At 45.2% G+C, this 22,503-nt stretch overlaps 1 protein-coding gene across 1 annotated transcript in view; it reads right to left on the bottom strand.

Moving 5' to 3' along the window:
- Window positions 1-9,636: 9,636 nt before the first annotated feature.
- The window catches only part of ITIH5 (inter-alpha-trypsin inhibitor heavy chain 5), a gene marked incomplete at its 5' end in the record, with an annotated part of 88,348 nt that continues 75,481 nt past the window's right edge, over window positions 9,637-22,503 (bottom strand). Inside the window, 5 exons of the mRNA XM_081106489.1 lie at window positions 9,637-10,706; window positions 11,765-12,142; window positions 14,361-14,477; window positions 16,211-16,264; window positions 18,958-19,514. Of these exons, the coding sequence (XP_080962615.1) occupies window positions 10,408-10,706; window positions 11,765-12,142; window positions 14,361-14,477; window positions 16,211-16,264; window positions 18,958-19,514 (1,405 nt within the window). The 3' untranslated portion in view covers window positions 9,637-10,407. The remainder of the gene's footprint in view (window positions 10,707-11,764; window positions 12,143-14,360; window positions 14,478-16,210; window positions 16,265-18,957; window positions 19,515-22,503) is intronic.

A 22,503-nucleotide genomic window follows, 5' to 3' on the forward strand; every position in this document is an offset into this window, starting at 1 on the left:
TGGACTCAGGGGCCAGCAGTCCTCAGCGGTAGCAGTAGAAGCCCCACACCTCACCTTTTCACTCCCTCTGTTTTGTCCAAAGCATCACAGAGTCATGAGAAGAGCAAAGGCACTGTGGCAAGGCCACCCTGAGCTCACAGAGCTCTGTGATGAGGGCAAGGCATACCGTCTCCCTGAAGTTTAGTTTTTCTAGACAATTTATTTCTCTGTCCTTTATGGCATTTTTATTAAGAATAAATACGTTTTTATGTAAAATACTTCTAGTTCGGCCGGCATGGGTCAGTGGTTGAGCGTCTACCTATGAACCAGGAAGTACATTCTTGGGTTGTGGGCTTGATCCCCAGAAGAGGGCGTGAGGGAGGCAGCCGATCAATGATTCTCTCTCATCATTAATGTTTCAGTCCCTTTCTCCCTCTCCCTTCCTCTCTGAAATCAATAAAAATATATTTAAAAATCTTCTGTGAGACCTAGATCAAATGCCAGCACCTCTTCTGCCCCAGGCTGAGAGCAGTCTCTTCTTTTTTAAACCCCACACATTTTGTCTGAGCCTCTGTCTGTCTTTTATAAGAATTAATTACATGACACATTATCTGCAGGGCTGGGAGGGAGGTCACTATGGCCCCTCCACATAGTTGGGGACAAAAAAAATATTAGTTAAATGAATGAAAAGGTGAATGTTTGTTTTAAAGTACTTTCTCTTTGGGGAAAATTGCATAAACAATTAAAAATGCTATTATCATTCAATAATATACAAAGTTTTGTACTATGTTTTCATTATAAGTTCTCAAAGTGTCCCATTTTTGTTTTACAGGGAGACAGGTGAAGATATTGAAAAAAATAAATAGTTACCTCCACGTTGTATAGGAGATCTTTTAGTTTCTAGAATATTCCTGGAATATTCTAAGCCTTCTTCCAAAGCAAATACACTGCACTGTTGAGATGAGTCTTCAGGCTTTGAACTGTTTCTGCCTTCCCCTGGAAAGGTTTGTTTCTTCTGTAACATTCCAAGTGAACTTTCAGAATAGAATCTGTGTTTCAGCATTATACAACATTTACAGGGCTTATGTTACCTTTATAGCTGAAAGAGTCTGGCTATGTGAGGCAGACTTCCAGTAGGAAATCTAACAGGAGAAGAGTGTATGTGTACCAGTTATACATTCATTCACACTGAAATATCTCAAGTTATTGTGTTTTCTGTTGCCCTTATACATTTCATAAGATTATTTGTAAAAAGCATATTGAAATGTATTTATAATTAATGTTGTACTGATAGTTCAATGAAGTAATTTGATGATATATCAATAAACTTAGTGCATGTGATTTTCATCTTATATAACCAGCAATTCCCAATGCGCATTCAGGACATTGAGCTTTTTCTTACACAAGCACAGCTCTTGTTTTGAGAAAATAATATGATCAACAAAGAATTTTCAGGAAGAATTATGTGTCAATAAAAAATAAATTTGACTTGGCCTATGAAATGTACCCAACACACATGCACATGCACCCAACACACACGCACATGCACGTGTGCGAACACACACACACACACACACACACACACACACACACATTTCCACCTTTATTTGCAACAATCAAAATAAAAAAGGACTGTGCTGGACCTTCTTCCTATCTTCTCAGATTAAAAATTTCAAATCCTGCCCTAACTGGTTTGGCTCAGTGGATAGAGCGTTGGCCTGCGGACTAAAGGGTCCCAGGTTCGATTCCGGTCAAGGGCATGTACCTTGGTTGCCAGCACATCCCCAGTAGGAAGTGTGCAGGAGGCAGCTGATTGATGTTTCTCTCTCATCGATGTTTCTAACTCTCTATCCCTCTCCCGTCCTCTCTGTAAAAAATCAATAAAATATATTTTAAAAAAAAATTTCAAATCCTATATAATAATCCTATCTAATAAAAGAGAAACATGCAAATTGACCATTACCCCTACACCCTTCCCATTGGCTAATCAGCAGGATATGCAAATTAACTGCCAAACAAGATGGCAGCCAGCAGCCACGCAGCTGAAGCGAACAGGAGGCTAGCTTGCTCCAGTGATGGAGGAAGCCAACGTTCCCGGCCTGCTGCTGCCAGCCTCTGAGCTGCACTCTAAGCAACTATGTTGCAATTATAGAAGCTAAACAAGCTCCAGAGACCTGCTTTCAGCCAGCTTCAGCCTCAGAGCTTAGAGCTGCTGTGATGGCAACAGAGTTTCAATTATAGAAGCCAAACAGACCCAGAAACCTGCATTCAGCCCTCAGAGCTGGAGCTGGCTCTCAGCTCCAGTGACAGGTATAGAAGGTAAATAAATCCCAGAATAAAAAAAAAGAAGAAAAAAAGGAGAGGCTGGGAGCTTAAGTTGCCCTCCAGCCTGAAAATGGCTCTCAGGCCCTCACCCACACTGGCCAGGCACCCCAGTGGGGACCCCCACCCTGAAGAGGGTGTGACCAGCTGCAAACAGCCTTCAGCCCGTCATCCAGGCTGGCCAGGCACCCAAGCGGAACCCCCACCCTGATCCGGGACACTTTCAGGACAAACCAGCCGGCCCCCACCTGTGCACCAGGCCTCTATCCTATACTACAGGCAGGGTGGGACAGCGCGAGCTCCCATCCGGGCCCCATGTGCAGCCCTGGGCAGAGGGGCATAAGCCTCGCCCCCAGCCGGGACCCCTGTGTGCCACCTGAGCCCCCAGCTAGGACCCCTGTGCCACCTAAGCCCTGCAGTGCTAAGCCCCGCCCCCAGCCTGGAACCTATGACTATTGGAGAGCAGGAAAGTGCCGCTGGGCCCTGGGTCACTGTGGTGATCCAGCCATCGGTAAGTAGAAAAGTGCGGCCTGTAGGCAGCCCCCAGCTGGGCCTGATCCGGGAGCGGGAAAGCAAGCCCGGCCTGTGGGCAGCCCCCAGCTGGGCCTGATCCGGGAGCAGGAAAGCAAGCCCAGCCTGCGGGCAGCCCCCAGCTGTGCCTTCTCCCCTGTCGCCATGAGGATCCAGGAGCAGGAAAGCAAGCCTAGCCTGCGGGCAGCCCCCAGCTGGGCCTGCTCGCCGGTCACCATGGCGATCCAGGAGCAGGAAAGCCCCGCTTGCAAGCAGCACCCCTATCCTGACCATAGCTCAAGGGAGAATACAACATGCAGTGGAGGCCAGGAGCCTGAGAGATCAACACAGAGGGGCTCCTGCTCCAAGCCTCCATGGTGTGGCTGGGGGCAGGCCCCCAGCAGACACACACACACACACACACACACACACACACGGGATGCCTGCTCCAAACCTCTGCTGCCAGACTGTGGCCATCAGTAGGACATCCACTGAGGGCTCCCGGACTGTGAGAGGGCAGGCTGGGCTGAGGGAACCCCACCCCCTAGTGCACGAATTTCATACACCGGGCCTCTAGTCCTATATAATAAAAGGATAATATGCAAATTGTCCCCTCCACTGGGAGTTCGACTGTAGTTTGACCAGGGGTCGGGGCCAGCCCGCCAACCACCCACAGCCCTTCCCCCCGGCCAGCCCAATGGGTCCTGATCATGGCAGGGCCGGCTGGTCAGATCACACCCATGCACGAATTCATGCACTGGGTTTCTAATCCTATCTAATAAAGAGGGAATATGCTAATAGACTTTCACAACTTCACAAAGATGGCAGTGCCCACAGCCAATAATGAGGGAATATGCTAATTGACTGTCACACCCTAAAAGATGGTGGCGCCCACAGCCACAAGATGGCTGGCAGGGAGGGCAGTTGTGGGCAATCAGGCCAGCAGGGAGGGCAGTTAGGGGTGACCAAGCCAGCAGGGGAGGGCAGTTGGGGGCGATCAGGCCGGCAGGGGAGCAGTTAGGTGTCAACCAGGCTTGCAGGGGAGTGGTTAGGGGATGATCAGGCTGGCAGGCAGAAGTGGTTTGGGGCAACCAGGCAGGCAGGCAGGCTAACAGTGGGAGCCAGCAGTCCTGGATTGTGAGAGGGTGGAAGCTGGGCTGAAGGACACCCCCCACCTGTGCACAAATTTCATGCACTGGGCTTCTAGTACTTTAATAAAATGGTAGACATTTTGAAGATGTAAAGTTTTGAATTTGTTCCTGAGTTTGAGATGATGCCAGATTAACTAAAAGGAAGCATCCCAAGATGAGAAATCCATACTGCATACTTATGTACAGGAGCCTTCCATGCAGAGCCAGAGGATGAGGCCATGCAAGGGATGAGATCTCTAAGGGAGAGAGTGTAGGGTGGAAAGTGTAGGGGACAAAGGATATACCTTTAGCGTAGGTCCACAGTTTGGTGGGAGGAAAAAAATTAAGCAAAGGAGACTAAAAAACATTTTTTTTAAATCAAAAAGCAAAGGGAACTAGCGCTGTAAAAGAGACCAATGTCGTCATGTGGTGAGGTTGAAGACACCGATAGCTGGAACTGGACCTCGGAATGGTAACGTGATGTCTGAGAAACAGTTCCATTAGCGTGGTGAAGACAGAAGCTGAACCTGATGAGTTAAGCAACTGAGTGGGAGGTTAACAAAGAAAAATAAGCGTTTGACTACCAAGCACTACAGCAAGCCTGGCATAGAAATAAAAGAGAAGACAGAAGCCCTCGGGAGCCCAAGCAGAGAGAATAGTCTCAGACCAGAGGACATCTGGGATGATATGTGAAATCAAGAGAAAAGAACCTAGTGGGGAACCATAGTTTGGAGATTCTAGAATGAAAAGGAATAATTTAGGCAACTGCCCACAGGAAACGAGAGTGGAGGGGATCTGGAATGAAGGCAGTCAGTTATGCTTGGAAGGAAGGGGTGTATGATGGTTGTAAAGCCATGTGACGATAGAGCCACTTTGATATGAGACAGTGAATGAGGCAGCTCCTGCAGTTTTCTCAACAAAATAGGGGGCAGCTTCCTGTGGAAAACAGGGTGAGGTGGTCTCCAAAGCTGAAGAAGAATACAGGGGCCATCCAGGCCAAGGCACTTTGGGAGAAAAGGATTTAGGTTTGCTGAATGCCAGTGGAGGCCCTGCTGACTGAATAGACCCCTGGGGGAGCTCTGTGACTTCCCCCAGACACTCCTATGTCCTAGGAGTGGGAGTAAAGGAAGCTTGTGATGAAGACAGGTCTGGGACAAGGTCAAGGGAGGTAGAAACCTGGGATTCTACCGAGCATTACCCACCATGGGGTCTCAGCAACTGCTGGATCTACACAGCAGTGTTTGAAAACTGAGCAGAGTAAGAAGAACTGCTTCGATTCAGAAGATGTTCCCAGCTGCTTAACATTATAGAGAACGTATATCATGTGTTGCCTCTGCATGCACTCTTCTTCCTTGCAGCTTAACACTGTACATCTTGAGCGTGGTTCCCAACCCCTTCCCACCTTCAGTGGTTGCCTGCCAATGCTCAGACAGCACTCCTCTGCCAAGTTCTCTTCCAGGGTTCCCACACTCTCTGCCAGTCTTTGTATTCATTCTGTCTTTTCCTCAAAACTGTGAACCGCGGCGGTATGGACTTTGTTTCCTCTGATTCCATAGCTTTGGGAGACTGAATCTAGAAATACACTGGAGTCACTCAATGAACCATCTTGCATTTATTACTTGGAAGTTCAGGAAATACCTTTGTAGGCAGGCAGAAGATAAACATCACAGGACCTGAGGAGTTATCTCATCAGTCCCTTTGTTTTATAGGCGAAGAAGCCAAAACCCAGAGAGGTCGACTTCAAGTCCTTGAGACCAGGCGTTTGCTTGTTTTTAACACAGCCTCCCAGGAACATTTCCCTCCCGCTCTGTCTGGTTTGGCTCTAGTCAGGTGCGGCACCACTCACCACTCAGAACTTAACATAGCTCAGTGGGAATCTGAGAAAGACCCACGGGACCACTCAGAACTGGAAATGGGTTGCCAGAACCACAGGCTGGAGATGCCCCTTGAGAAGGAAAATGACCCAAATGGAAGAAGTTCTGAGCAAGATGGTGGCCAGTGTGTGCAAATGAGTGGCCTGAGAAGAAGGTGATCAAACTTTGAGATGCTAGAGTTCCAGGAAATAAGGTACTGAGAGGTTTAAGACACTTCTCTACTTATTTGACAGTTTTATAAAAGGCCAGGAATGGCTGCTGTGCATTTACTGTCCTATATAGTAATGTGTGTGTCTTACCATTATTCTTCCAAAGTCATTCATTACTCCATTTACAGATATTTTATGTAATTCATAAATTCCTAAAAACGGGCAGTGCAACTAGAATCATCAAGTTTTATTCTCTAGAGCAGCGGTTCTCAAACTGTGGGTCGCGACCCCTTTGGCGGTCAAACGACCCTTTCACAGGGGTCGCCTAAGACCATCCTGTATATCAGATATTTACATTACGATTCATAACAGTAGCAACATTACAGTTACGAAGTAGCAACGAAAATAATTTTATGGTTGGGTCACAACATGAGGCACTGTATTTAAAGGGCCAGAAGGTTGAGAACCACTGCTCTAGAGCCTTAACTCTGTTTTCACTAAAAACACAAACATGCCAATATGTTTATTTTTCTATGTCATTCTCCTCTAAATTTTTGTTTTAAGAAAATGTCTCTTGAATGTGAACTATCTTGTACCCTACTTATTATTTTAAACGGACTAAAATAAATACGTATAGTTACATTTCTAAGTGTTTGTTTAGCTGTGCTGTTTTATTTGCCATTTATTTTAGGTGGATTGTGTTCTTCTGGCCTCAAGAGTCCTCCAAATTTAATAACAGCACTGTTTGTATACATTCTGTGGGGCTTGAGGAAATGAAAAGAACTCATTTGTTGACTCAGTATCTTATTTGGCTCAGGCTGCTCTATCAGGAATGCCACAGATTGGGGGGTTTAAACAACAAACATTCATTTCTCATAGTTCTAGACGCTGGAAAATCCAAGATCAAGACACTGGCAGATTTGGTGTCTGATGAGAGCCCACTGTCTGGCTCATAGATGGCGTCCTTTACCAGTATGATTGCATGGTAGAAGGGTTGAGGGAGCTCTCTGGGTCTCTGTTATAAGGACACTAATCTCATTCATGAGGGCCCCACCCTCATGATCTCATCACCTCCAAAAGACTCCACCTCCCTTCATCACACAGGGGATTTGGGCTTTGACATGTGAATTTGGGGGGACACAAACATTCAGTCCATAGCATTCACTTTAGTCAAGAGATAAATTTAAAGAAATTATTCCTGTCCCTAATCCACCTCTCATGAGGATACATGATTCAATTAAAAATTTAATGCTACTCCTGATAGAAACAAAGATGTGTGCTTCCCAACTCCCAGCCTGAAGTAGTATATCATGGAAAAGTCAAATGAAAAAAGATTAAGCACCCAGCACAGCTGGGTAGAGAATGTTCAATCCATTTTAGTTGGGGAATGTAAAACTTTACATTAGGAGACCCTGAAAGATGACCCATCAGACACTATTCTTTTTAGATGCACGAGTGGATGGAAACCCATAAATGAAGACTTTGAAGATCTTAGTCAATTATTATGATGTTTTAACAGTTGCTATGATGATAACATGAGATTTATGTCCTCTAATTGCAACATATTTCCCAAACTCATTTATCTTTGTTGTTGTTATTGTTAATCCTCACCCGAGGATATTTTTCCATTAATTTTTAGAGAAAATGGAAGGGAGAGGGAGAGACAGAGAAAGAGAAACATTGATGTGAGAGAGACACATCGATTGGTTGCCTCCTACACAGGCCCCAGCCAGGGCTGGGGATCGAGCCTGCAATCAAGATACATGCCCTTGACTGAAATGGAACCCTGTGCCCTTCAGTCCGCAGGCCAAAGGTCTATCCACTGAACCAAACCAGCTAGGGCACACTAAAATTCTTATTTAGTTACCCTCCCTCAATTTATAAATGCTTAAGGAAAACAAGTGATTGCCCCAATGGTGAAATTACATCAAAGCTAAGAAAAACAGCTCTGGAGGTTCAGCCAGGCCCTCTTCTGGGTCTGTTACATAACCTGGGAAAAATCACCCAACTTTGCCTTGCCTCAGCTTCCCCACCTGAGAAGAGAGTACTCCACTGCTCTGCATTGACTGCGAAAGAGCTTGCTATTCACACAGATGGCCAACAGAAAATACTACAGTCTTCAAGTAAATTAAAAGGTCCTAACTATCACATGGGTGAGGACTTTCAAGCTCACATCTATTACAGTCTCAGGCTGAAAGAGAAAATTTAATAGTAAATACCTTTAGCAATAAAAACAACCGAAGAGGAGAAAGAAAAGTGTGATTAAAAGAAAAGTAAAAACTTTAAAATAATAAAGCTCAACCTTGATACTTAAAAAAATACTTTTTTTCTAAGTAGGTAAGGGTTGGTAGTCCACTGGAATTTTTGTCACTGTTCTTAGAAAAGCAGTAGTAACGGGGAATGTCTGGCAGCAGCCTCCTCTCCAGCTGAGGCCTCACCTGGAGCACAGATCACTGCTCTACATGCTAACTCAGCAGGCCGGCCTCTTGGCTCAAGGGGCATCCACCCAGCTTGGACTGAGATTACATAACAGGAAGGTCCCCATGGAGCCTGGACAGGCCCTTCCTGGCCCTGGCTGGCCCTGGCTCATGCTCCTCCTCTTCCCCTGAGCTCTGAAATATGGAAGCATCTGTCAGTCTAGGCAGGTGTCCTCACTCCGCTGGCAGGGAACAGGCAGCTAGTCTGGGAAGATGGGAGTGAAAAGTAACACAGCAGGCGGGCCATGGCCTGGTGGGTTCGCGAAGAGGAGGGAGACTGAGAGGACTGAAGAACCCCCCAGCACTAACTTCATCTCCTGCTCCAACAGGAGCACGTGGAGATCTTTTTGCTGCTCAAATGGTTCCCTCGGGAGGGCAAGTCTGATAAACAATTTTGGTAACTCTGATTTTCCTCCAAGTGCTAAGTACGCTTCCATATTTCATGAAAGCCTGCTCTGGAGTCAGTCCTGACTGGGAGAAACCTCCTGTGAAGCCAGCACAAAGGCCTTTATTTCATTCCATCTCATATCTAAATATTCTATTTCTCTGACCCAAGCCTCTCTTTCTCTGTTGTTTGGCACAAGTCCCCCCTGTGTCCATCTGCATCCTGACTGTGCCCCTCACTCGGTGAGGATCAGGCTTTCTGAACTGGGCTGGTCCAATGTAGAGCAAACAGAGCAAAAAGTGAGAACTAGTGACGGAGGCGGGAAACAAGGCTCTGACGTCACTGGCAGGCAGTGTCCCCTTGATAATGTGAATGGGCTGCCAAGAGGGTGTCTACAATCAGAAGGCTGATGGTCACTGATTCTTGAAGCCACTTCTGATTTTAACCTTTCCCTTATGGGATCAGATGTGTCCACATTCTGGACACATCTGATCCCATAAGAGCTCCTTACTCATGTTGATTTCCTGGCTTTGCCTATTTGAGGTGTGGAAGGCATCTTAGGCTTTGCAAACACGTGCCCACTTCCTGCAGATAATGCACAGGTTGATTCCTATATGTCAGCTGTAGGACCCTCCCTGTGCTGGGTCTCTCCCAGTCCAGCACTGGGAGAGCCTACTTTACCATACTGCCTCCTGGAAGATCGGGAGCAAAGAGGGCTGCAATTATGATGAAGGCTAAAGAGTGGCCAGCAAAAGCTTTGCCATTCAACTGGCCAACCACAAGCACCAAGACAGGCCAGTAAAACACATCCATGCGGAGTTGTCCTCTTTATTATAAGCATTTAGCTTACTGGAATAAATAGGAGAATATCCATCGGCAAAGTAAAGCATTTTACAAAACCCATTAGAAAGACATGGGTAGCTGGGATATAGGCTTCCTATTTTCAAATCAATTTTTTATAAAAATGAAAACTAATTTTCAAGGGCAAGATATTATAGCAGAAGGAAATCTTCTCCTAAGAAAAGACTTAATTGTTTACAATGATCAAATGTCCATGCTATTTGTATGACCCATGGCCTGGGCTCCATCGGAGGATCCCCTGAAGCAGAGGCTGGAGATCATAGCAGTGCTAAGAGGAAAGAGTCCTAAGCTTTTATAAGGGGAAAAGCAGTGTGCCCAAACTTGGCTTTTTCCACAGAGAAAACAAACTTTGCAGCACCCTTCCTTCATCAGAGTTACTGATAGCCATCTCATAGGCTATGAGATGGACAAGCCAGTTGGTACAAGACACAGACTTCTTGCTTTTAATCATGACCTTCCCCGCTTGATGCTACCATCTTTCTCTATAGGACATAAGGAGAGCATGGCAGGAGGAGGGAGCAGAGGAAATAACATTTCACTTCAGCTCCCTGATCCTACTCTTTGCTTAAGTTGATGTCAGACCTACAGGCCACCAGGGGCAGGCCAGGGGTTGCAGCTAACTGCCTAGAGATGGGGCAGAGGCCAGCAACAAGAACTGCACGACGGTGTCCCCGAAGGCCATTTCCCTGTCATGCACTCTTAGGTTAATGCACGCTAGTGTCAGAGTCCCCTGGATAGTCCCAGGCCGAATGTAGTCTCTGAGTCAAAAGGATGGGCTGCCAGGTAATCCTTGTATTCACCATCGAGCAGCTGGGCGGCGTTCCTGGCAAACCAGCAGTCTATCTGCTCCTCCCCGTTGTAGATTTTCCTCTGCTTCCAGACCACCGGGACCTGGTGCCCTTTCACCTTCAGGACCTTTTCAGACTTCTCATCTGCCTTTGGGAATGGAGGACTAGTGGTGTTCTTGCTGAGCCCGGCAGGCTCCTCTGTGAGTCTGGCATCCTGGTTCAGGAACTGACCTGAATGGACAAGAGAAGCATCAGGTCTAAGTAGAGTGCAGGCCACATCATGTAGGGAAAAAAAATCTGACATCGATTCAGGCCTTCAGTGACCAGCAAATGCACATGTGGTACCCAGAGGAAGGGGATTCATGATGTCAGAAATTGACTCCTAGCTGGACTCTGCCAGAAGCCACTCTCGCCTTCTCCAGCGTAAGTGATAGAACACGTGTTTGGGGGCATATGGAGAGGAGAGACCTGAGGTTTTATAGGTATCGGCCTCCACATCTGGAAGCTGCCCTCTTGCTGACACTGGAAAGCTGCCTAACCAGCGAACCAGAGTCTCTTTCTGAGCTGGGAGGGCAAGAAGAGGGGCAGATAAATAGGGAAGAGTTAGGCCTCCCCCTGTTTCCTCCCTGGTCCTAGCACCCTCCATACTAGGTTTGTGGACTGTACTGGGCCAAGGGTGTGTACAGCAGTCAGTTCAGTTGGTTCCTGAGACACATCATCAGAATTCCCCAGGTCAAGTGAGGACGTCGCTAAGGCCAAGGATGCTGGTCTGTGTCTTTAGAGGGAGCTCACACTTGGCAGGCAGACACTACAGAAATGCGTGCAGCTCAAGTGCCAGGAAATCCTGCTTTCTAAACCGAGCCCAGCAGTGCTGGCTCTTCACTTGTGGGCCAGGAGCCCACACGAAACTGCACGTCGAAGAAAGCCAGTCCAAATGGACAGCCTGCGCCTGCTCACGCAGTGTGGGTGGCTGCTATGGAAGAAACGCCGAGGTACACGGGTGCTGGGCTGTGGACTGCCCCTTCTTTGTATCTTCTTACTGAGAGTGAGGAACCAGAGGATTACTCCCAATTTCTTTGCTCACTTTCCCAGAAGGCCGGTGATAATTCGTTTATAAAGCTCACTCCTATTCCAGAAAGTCATGAGGAGGCAAGAAATACAACTTTTGTGATATGTGTAAAGACCAGCTTCCCACTGAATGTCTCCATCAAGCTAATGCTATTGGCAGCACCAGCTTCATCCAGAGCCGAGTGCTCTCCTCAGACCCCGTGGGAAGAGCAGCTGCTTACCTAACAGTCCATGGCAGTTGCCGGAAAGGCCTTTGCTGCTGGAGATGTAGAAACCCAGGTGGTCTCGCTGGTAGGGGGCTGGCTTTTTGTAGAGGTGAATGAGGATGACGAAGGCAATGGTGCCCTGGATGGTGACGGTGACGTTGGCATTGGCAGACACTGACACCTCTAGCTCCCGGCTCCCCACTACCATGCTCTGGTTGCAGGGGAGGACCAGCCTGTCCCCGCCATCCAGGATGACCCTGTGCGGCGTGATCTCCAGGTATGACCTCTCGGGCTTGTTGACGAGGATGGTGATGGTGCGGAAGTAAGTGCGTTGCTTCTTGTGGCCGTTGGGAGGAGCGGGGGCCCCGATTAACGCTCCATTCACCGTCACACCTAAAGGCAGAGGGGAAGAGAGCAATGGTTAGAAAAACTATCCTACTTTCATGCCAAAGGCATCTGATCAAATTTCCCTCCTCCTCTGGCCTTATCTTTGTAGCTCTCACACCATGAACTTTCACTTTCAAGTAGAGGCCAGTCAATGCCTGTTGATTGAGGGAAGAAATGAGTGAATGTATGAAGTTAGGAGGGAATTTCTTCCCCATGTTTGACCAGTATCTCAGGGAAGGGGAAGGATGATGTAGGTTTGGGTCAAGATATCATAAGGATTAACAGATTGTTTGTGTTCATTCTGGTATTTCTTTCATTCTGGCTGTAGGGACAAAGAGACATACAGAATTTCTTATCTATCAGCTGCCACTGATCCTGATTTGGAGACGCTGTGAATCCACTGGGCAGCGTGGTATAATGCAAAGGTTAGAATTATGCTCAGTCCACAACTCAAGTTCTTCCACCTTCTAGGCGTGCACCTCTGGACCAGTCACTTTAAAACACCAAGCCTCACTGTCCTCATCTGTGAAAGGGGGTATGAAGCCTAACAGGACTGTGGTGAGGTTCACAGGAGGTGGCATATGTGCCAGCTGCCAATGGCCAGCAAATAAAACTCTTTTTATTTTTTCACTTCGCCATCATGAACACACAGCAACTTTACTAGACCCGAGTGAGGTGTGTGAGCCAGACCCCTAGCAATCGGTGCTGTCCAGACAGATGGCAATTCTACATCAGATGTTTGGGGCTGAATTACATCATGTACATTAAGCGTATTTTGCTCTCAGGAAAGGGGCAGTTTGCATTAATAAAATATTGCTATATAATTAACTCTTATTTTCTCTGCTTTGGGGATAATCTTCCCCTACATCTTGACTAGCAACTTCTTGGACATCCCAGGAGAAAACTGCTTTCTCTGGGCCAAGGGGTAGGGGAAAGGAAAAAGCTCAGCATGAGCGGAGATCATGTACTTCCGCCTTAAGGCTCCAAGCATCTGCCACTGAGCTTCCCATCCTGGACCCACACTGAACATAAGAATGAAAGAATGGCTCAGGGATAGGAGGGGGAGGCACTTCCAGGGAGGGGCACAGTTAGGCCCTATCTCACTCCTGAGCCTTTTGAGTTACAAAAAAGCTGAGATTTGGTTAAGGCTAGGAAGGCCTGAAGAGAGCAAGGTGGGTGAGGAGCCTAAAATCAAATATTACATAACTCCATCATCTGTGTCATCCTGCTGTGGGGCCCTCTGTCAACTAGCCTTCCAAGAAACTGAGAAATTTTCTTAGAACTGAGAAATGCCAGAATGTCTACTGCAAAGCTTGTCCTCAAAAGTCGGGCTGCGTGGTTGTCCACAAGCCATCCTGAGGCTCTGTTACCTACATGTAATGAAAGAAGCTTTTTGTTGTTATTGTTAATTATAATCCTCACTGGAGGGCATGCTTATTGATTTTAGAGAGAGCGGAAGAGAGGGAGGGAGGGAGAGAGAAAGAAAGACATCAATGTGAGAGAGAAACATCAACTGTTGCCTCCTGTACACCCCCTGACTAGGAATCAAGTCTGAAATCCTAGTATGTGCCCTGACTGAGAATGGAACCCAAAACCTTTTGGTGCACAGAACGACACTCCAACCAACTGAGCCTCATGGGCCAAGGCCAAGAGAAGCTTTTTATATACCGATCTCTTTTACGTGGTCCCTCTACGAAACAAAGGGGATCAGAGCCATTCTCTCACCCACGTTCTCTGCACACAAAGCCGAGTAATTAACATGGGGCTTAACATCTTAGTCACGGAGGAGCTGAGATAAATGAATTTAGAACATCGCACCGGCACAGTTTTTGAATGGAAAGACATAATAACAATAATATATCATGAATTCGGATAGCACTTTTATATTTTCAAAACAACTTCCGTTCCGTTATTTAATTAAGTCTCTACAATCGACTGGTGAGACCAGTACATGAGTATCACTGTTCTACAGGAGAGACAACAAGAACTCTCTAGTTGAGTAGCCAAGGCCACAAAATTAGTTAAGACAGAGAGCAGGGTTTCCAAGGCATGTCTTCCTGCCTCCAAGCCTGGCACACAGTCTAATTCCTTTAACTAACCATCAACAATATCCTCACTGAGCATCTGTGAGGAGCCCCTAATATATACGTCCATCTTTGGAACAGAGGAGACCTGATGTCTACCTGCCTCTTGCCCAGAAGCCACAATGGAGGGCAGAACTTACCAGAGTCTGCGTGATCGGAGACCAGCCTTAGGATGTCCCCGGGCTGCCCGTCAATGTTGAAGCAGACAGTGAGTTTGCTCAAGGGGAAATCCACGACAAAATGGGGGTCTCCATCCGCTGCAGAGCAGGAAAACAAGGAGAAAACAGAAAGAAAAGACACTTACTGAGTGCCTTCCCTGTGTAATACTCTTTTATATTTTCCCAGGAATTACTTATTTGATTCTTCTGTCAATGATCCTGAATGTCCAAATGAGCAAGATGTCTGGGAGGTGAAGTCACTCACCAAAGTTATACAGTTGGTATACAGTAAAATAAGGATTTGAACTCAGGTCTCCTAAATTCAAATATAATGCTCCCCTTTCACCACACCTTGGCCAAACACAGGCAACTAAGCTTTGAGAGGTAAGTGGGAAACAGAAATGAAAGAGCGTTATTGCCATAATAAAGGCCCAGTGCATAAATTCATGCACCAGTGGGGTTCCTTGGCCTGGCCTGCGGGATCAGGCTGAAACCGGCTCTCCGACATCCCCCAAGGGGTCCCAGATTATGAGAGGGTGCAGGGCAGGCTGAAGGACCCCACCAGTGCACAATCGAGGCGGGGAGGGATGCAGGATGTTGGCCAGCCGGGGAGGGAACACGGGAGGGCTCCAAGGCATGTCTGGCCCGTCTCACTCTCACTCATTCCTGATCAGCCAGACCCCAGCAACAATCTAACCTACCAGTTGGAGCATCTGCCCCTTGGTAGTCAGTGCATGTCATAGAGACTGGTCAACTGGTCGACTGTTTGCCTCCTGGTGGTCAGTGTACGTCATGGTGAGCGGTTGAACTGCCTTACCATATCATTAGCATATTACGCTTTGATTGGTTGAACAGATAACCAGACACTTTAGGCTTTTATTATATAGGACACCCCCTCTATTATGGAGCCTGTTTTCTTCAATTTCCTGCATGACACCAATCATTTCCTTTCTCCTTTGACCACCAAGTGGAGAGTGCCATGGCACTAGGGACATTCATGGCACCAGATGCACACAAGCCTTGCCTGACAGTAGTAACAACCAAGCCTAATAGAGGGCTGGTGACAAGTGAAGGACACAGAGTCAGCAGGAACATAGCTAAGTGACAGTTCTCTGAGAGTTTCTTGGACTCACACCACATCATTTCTCCTCAACTCATCCAAATCCCTTTACAAGGAAAGATTTGCTTGTCCCAAAAACTAGAGGAGAAAGTCATTACTCCATGTGCATCCAAGAGAAAGGTTTTCTTGCATCCATCAAGCACATGTGTGTTCAGAGGAATTGCATTCTGTCCGCTGGAGACTGAGTTTCTTATCTACACAGCTCATCCTGAAGATGTAGGGACGTGCACGTCCAGAACATCAGCAGCAAGACTTCCAAAGAGATGTGCACATTTTAAGAATCCAACCCAGCCTTTGTGTTATTATCTCAGCTGGATTTTTATTATAATTCCAGAGAATTGGTATTTTTTTCTATTCTCCCCTCTAAACCAGAGATTAAAAAATAATAAAGTAATTTTTGTAAAACACGCATGCTGCAGATCTCTAAAACAAATGTCTTTTAAATTCCACAATGATGAGACTATGAGTCTGCTACCCATCCTTCCATCGGGGCTGTTGCCAGGCTCCTGGGCCTGTTAGCCACGGTGCTTATGTAACAGTTTAATGATGACCTTGGTTCTCAGAACTGCCTCACGCTGCCGGCTTGGGCTAAGGACATGGGTCCCGATGTCACATTTCTATGGAGCTAGTATTTTAACTGGCTTCAGGGCATTCCTGGTTGCCCACTTTCTAAACATATAAACTTGCAAATTGCATATATTGTTTTCCTTACCTGATGTTCTGGAGACTTTAATCCTTGGGTTATATGGTTTCTTGAGAGTAGATCCTATAAAAGAAAGGAAAATAGCAACCACTGTTATTCATTAAAGAGGATGAAGTGAGGGGTACAGAAAGGAGAGTATTGAGATGAGTAAAATATAGCTTTCAGATACATTCGTAGCAATTTAAAAACATCACCTGTTGTTTTTTGTTTTCCCACAGAGATATTTGTGTGTGTTTTTTTTAATGGATTATACTATACAAGTCGATCTTGCTTTTTCCAGGTTGGACCAAATGCTTAAAAGAGAAACAACTCTATAATCCAGGCACAATAAACATTCAAATTCTGGTCATCAGTATTCCTGCATTCCTTGTCTTAAATGGCGATCAAGGGGTAAAAGTAATAATGGTTATCTTGTCATTGTGTGACCCTTTGTGTATTCAGAGCTCTCAGACATACAGTATCTTGTTTGACACCCTCAGTAACTTTCAGGGATGATTTAAAGGAGCTTGGCCTCACAACACACAAATGAAGTGCAACATGGGGAAGCTTAATTACTTTATGCTTTTATAAATTAGATAATAGTCTTTTTGTCTGTGATTTCTGTGCATATACTAGGGGGAATGTTCCATCTTAATTCAGGTATAGTTATAGGAGGAGGGGAAAAAGTACACTTGTTTAATGGTCCAGAATTCCAGATTTGCAGGATGAAAAAGTTCTGGCAATCAGTTTTGCAACATCAATATACTGAATACTACTGAACTGTACACTTACAAATTGTTAAGAAGGTAAATTTTATGTAACGTGTTTTTGTACCATACTTAAAAAAGAAAAAACAACAACAGAAAAATGCAAAAATGTAAAAAGAAATTAGAATCCAGTGTCTATTGCTATGTGTCTATTGCAATCCATAAAGCAGCAGGCAAAAATAAATAATCAATTAAAGAATAACCTAAAAGTAAATCAATTTCTACAAATAAAATAACATTAATATCTTATTTCAAATTGTATTAACAAAATTATGCCCCTCTTCACTAACTTTTGCCCCTCACAGAAATTAAAGATCAAAGTATCTCAGTGTTTCTGTGTGTCCCTATCTTTCCTGCACTGGTCCTGGCCCAGCAGGACCCGGGAGAATCAGGCAGACCACAGGGTAGCAACTTCTCAATTTGGATGGCTGCTGTGAGAAGCCTTGGTGAGCGGCAGCTGCCACAGACACTAAAAAAAGAAAAAATAAATAAATAAAAACTCATCATAGCTTTAAGAAAACAAAGATTGTCTTGAGTACTAACTGATGCTTCAGGAAAATTCAATTCCAAATAATGTTTTTTGAGCTCTCAGTTGGTTATTTCTTCATATGGCTATTTCATAGCATCACACAATTTGCTTTTCATCAAAACTAAAATTGTACTGGTTTTGCCAAGACAAGCTCCACGCTTTCTAAAAAGGCAACACATCACCTTTAACCTCTATATTAGGGTCTGAACTTTTCAATAAATGTCTAGTTCTACATTCCTCAAGGGGAGGAATTCTAAACATTTGTTGAACTCTCATATGTGCCAAAGACTTTACACATTCAATCCTTGCAATGGCCCTTCAGGGAAGTTATTATCTACATTTTACAGGTGAGGAAATAGAAGCTCAGAGAGGTTCAGAAACTTGCTGAACCTCACACTGGTCAGGAGGGCTGGGGGTCTGAAAGGCAGCTTTCTGGATTCTAAACTTATGCTCTCTTCACCACACCTAGTGCTTCTCAGAGTTTTGTGGGGATTTTTATATATTTTTCTTGATTTCAGAGAGGAAGAGAGAGAAACATCAAGGATGAAAATCATTGATTGGCTGCCTCTTGCACACCCCCTAGTGGAGATCGAGCCCAAAATCCAGGCATGTTCTCTAACCAGGGAATCGAACCAGTGACCTCCTGGCTCACAGGTCACTGCTCAACAATTGAGTCACACCAGCTGGGCTCTTCTAGGAGTTTAGAGTGTGAGGAATAAATGAGACAGCATTTGCAGGTCCAAGGGTAACATTAGTTCCCCCTCCTGAGGAGATGTGAACTTGACAGAAATTTAATGAAAATGTTACACATTAAAAAAAAAAAAAAAAAAAAAAAAAAGCCATTTTCCACAAACAGATATTACTGAGAATACAATCCTCAGTTTTGGTTGAACTAATTTTCTTTTCCACTTCCTGTTCTCCTTGCTACTATTTGCCCCATCAAAATGTCACTGAGACTGATGACAGTTACTGTTTAGCTTCTGAGTGACACGTATATAAAGGGTGAATTCTCTCAAGAATCGGGAAGTCAGTTCTCACCTATGTTCTCAGGAAACTTGGGAAGTAAATCCAGCATACACATAAAATTATATAACTCTGAAGTACTTAAATATGTGGAAAGGCACTTAAAGAGTGAACATTTGTCTATTTGTTTGTTCATCTCATTGCCTCCAATAATGACTGGCAAATGTTAGGCACTCAGTATTGATGATTGATGGTTGGATGAATTTCATCAGGCAACCTTTCTGAGACAACTGCCACCCTCTCTAATGTCTCTACAGAGATCCACAGTTTATAACAGAACAAACACAATAATTGAACACAGTCCCTGAAAACTAGGAACTGCATGTGGGGTTATTGCTTATAAAAATTATAATACCACAGAATAAAACAGACTCCTGCTGAGAGGACCTTGCCTGAGAAGGAGTCTATAGAAAGGACAAGTTAGGCTCCTACATTTGGCCATCCCTGGAGTCGGTTACCTGGCTGCAGGTTGGAGCCTTGCAGACTCTGCATCACTGTCTCAGGTCCTGTTGCAGCAGACATGCCATGGCTGTCCTCCAGCTTCCTTGTCTGCAGTGTGGATTTCTTCAACTTCATGGAGGTGAACGGGGTGAGGAAGCGAGAGTCCATGGCCAGAGCCTGGGCCTTCTGCCTCAGTTGCTCCTTCTCCTGCTCGTCGTCATTCTGCAGCCAGGAATTCAGCAGCTCCTTTACAGTCAGGTAGCTCCAGAGACGCTTGAGGTGGTTGGGGTCCTCCTCACCATCACCCTTGGGACTGGCACTTCCTATGACATCATTCCCCACCTTCTGGGGCCCCACAGGCACATCCGTCTTCAGTATGACAAATTTACTGTTGCTAGCCCTGACTTCCACGTGCAGTCGATCTATCTTCTTGTCCACCAGCTTCCCAGCAATGATGATCTCTGAGCCGTTGAAGTAGTTGGGGAAGAGGGTTCTGGTAACCTGCTCCACGACGCTGGGTGGGTAATCGATGTGGATGTCAGAGAGCAGAGGGGTCCTGATCTCATCATAGAACCTGGAGTAAAGGAAGAGAGAGAGTCAGGACCCAGCCCTGACTGCAGGCAGCACAGGTCCTAAAGGAAATGGTGGGCTGTTGGAGGGGTGACCTTAATCTTAGAAGCAATCAAATCCAACATTCTACCAGCAGAACAATGCTCATAGGAGGTTATGCAGCAGTAGCTTGAACACCGCTGGTGATCAAGAACTGTGCCTCACTAAGCTGCCTCCTCTCTTTCCACTGCTCAGAGGAGGAGGAGGAACCTCCTTGTAGTAGATCACACAGTCTTCTCCCTGAAATTTCCACCCACTGGTCTCACTTTTGCCTTTGGAGCAGCATAGCATGAATTAGCATAATCTATCTTCAACACAACAGCCATTTGGAGGCGTGGCACACACTGCTCCTAGGCGTCATCTCTATGCAGTCTAATCAATTCCCAGTTTCATGAACTCTTCTTCAGGTGACATAATTTCAAGCTTCCCTAGCCACTCTTGGTAACTTTCCTTTGTACACACCTAAGTTTCTCAAAGGGCCTCTTGAAAACGTTTTTCTTAGAGCCAAACACATGTCATGCTTTAATAAGCACATTATGCTTGAGAAATCTGACCTTGGCCTTGCCACTATGCTTTTGTGCAAAGCAGCATTTGCTTACATTAGCTTTTCTTCTGGTTATATCACAAGCTTGCTACTTTCTGCACAAAGAGACAATTAATATTCCTTTCCAAAAATCTAAAAAGCATAGGCTGTGGCATTAGACTTCCACCTCAGCTATTTACTTGCTGTATGTCTTGGGACACATAACTTAACCTCTCTAAACTTCAGTTTCTTCCTCTATAAAATTGGAACATTAACAGTAACTACTTTGGTAGACCACTGTCTCCCCAGACCCAGTCTCCCCTTCTTTCATAATAAATTAGTTTTAATTTGATGGTGCCTATCCAGCTACAAGCTACATTTCTTAGCCTCTATTGTGGCCACGTTCTCCCCAATGGAATATGAGTGGAAGTGATATGCATACCTTCTGTAATTCTTGCATAAAATAGAATGGCTTGCTCTGGCTTTCTTTTCCTTCCCCACTTTTATTGCTGGAATACAGAAGTCATTGTGACCTCATTTCAACCTTGCAGTTAAGAACAACATCTAAGGGGTGTAGAGTGGTAAAATGGAAGGAACCTGAGTCTCTGAATGACCTCATGGAGCCAAACTGAGCTGTCCAGACTATTACAGGAGAGAGTCATCTGCATGGCAGCTTAGCCTTTACCCTAATATACCCACTCCTAGGATTTCTGCCTGTAGAAATGTCTGTCATATTATAAGTTCTCAATAAATGTTGGGTAGTGACAATATTTTTAGCAGTATGGCAGTGCAGTCAGTTTGTTTCAATGACTGTACTTGCTTTTGCTTATGGACACATTATTTTTTAAAAAGGCATTAGATTCTCCCTCTTTTAATGTAGTTTTGAATGATTTTGAAAATGTGGGAAGCTAATCTGTGTTTTTATTTAAATCTTGACAAAAATGCTGGGTAAACAATGGTGGCTAGCTGCATCCCAAGGACCTATCTTTATTTTCCATCTTATAGACCTTTAATTAGATTTATCATTAATGAATGTTCTTTGATTATGGCTGTTAAACACCTATAAAGGTACCTAAAGCCCACTTTTTCTTTTAAGTATCTACGATTTATGCCACAAAGTGGTTAAAGCAATAGTGCTGAGCTGGGAGTCATCATGTCATTGAACCAATAGCAAAGTTATTCCCCATGTTGGCAACATGATATCAAAGGGAAGGCACTGAACTGAATTAGAAGACCTCACTTCTAGCTTCTTTTCCACCCCTCTCTCCCTCTCTCTCTCTCTCTCTCTCTCTCTCTCTCTCTCTCTCTCCACACACACACACACACACACACACACACACACACAGAGTGGCCAGATTATTATGACCGGCCAGATTATTATGGCCAACCCATCAGTACTTCGTTGGGCCACCTTTTGCCTTCAGTACTGTGGTGATTCTTCTTGGCATTGATTGCACGAGATGTTGAAAGGTGATGCGTGGAATCTGACACCATACCCAATGAATAGCACTGTCCAGTTCTATGAGATTTGATGGTTGTGGAACCAGCTGTCTGATGGCTCTTTTAACTTCGTCCCACAATTGCTCAATTGGATTGAGATCTGGTGACTGTGGGGGCCACCTAAGCAAGGTAAAGTCTCCCTCATGTTCTTGAAACAACTCGTGCACAATACGAGCACCGTGGCATGGCACATTGTCTTGTTGGAAGAAGCTATCTCCATTAGGATACGCCATCAACATGATAGGATGAACTTGATCAGCAATGATACTTAGGTATGTTGTGCTATTCAGATGTTTATAATGATCTGGCCCTCTAGCAACTTCAGTGTGAAATTATAGCTAATCTGCCTACAAACATCAGGTGGTCATAATAATCTGGCCACTCAGTGTGTGTGTGTGTGTGTGTGTATATATATATATATATATATATATATATAATCTCCTGCACCCTTTCACAATCCGGGACACTTGGGTGATGTCGGAGAGCCAGTTTTGGCCCAATATCCACAGGCCAGGCCGAGGGACCCCACCGTTTACCGGGCCTCTAGTATGCATATAAGATCTTTGGTTAATCTCTTCCCACCCTCCCCCCTCTTCCCTTCCCTCTGAGATTCATCAGTCTGTTCCATGTTTCCATGCCTGTGGTTTCTGCTCCTGCATTGAGCGTCTGCCCCCTGATGGTCAATGAGTGTCATAGCTACTGGCTGGCCGGCTAGTTGGCCAGTCACTTAGGCTTTTATATATATATATATATGATTGGGGACTAGTGTCAAATGGTCATTTTGCTTCCAAATAAAAATATGATAATTTTAATTACTACTCAACATAGAGTGTGAGGAATAAATGAGACATTTACAGTTATGAAGTGGCAACATGGAGATAACTACTTCTCCTAACTACTGAAGAGGGTGGAATTAGAATAAATATAGCAG

Source organism: Myotis nattereri (genome assembly GCF_964212035.1).
Source record: "Myotis nattereri genome assembly, chromosome: 1".
NCBI lineage: Eukaryota > Metazoa > Chordata > Mammalia > Chiroptera > Vespertilionidae > Myotis > Myotis nattereri.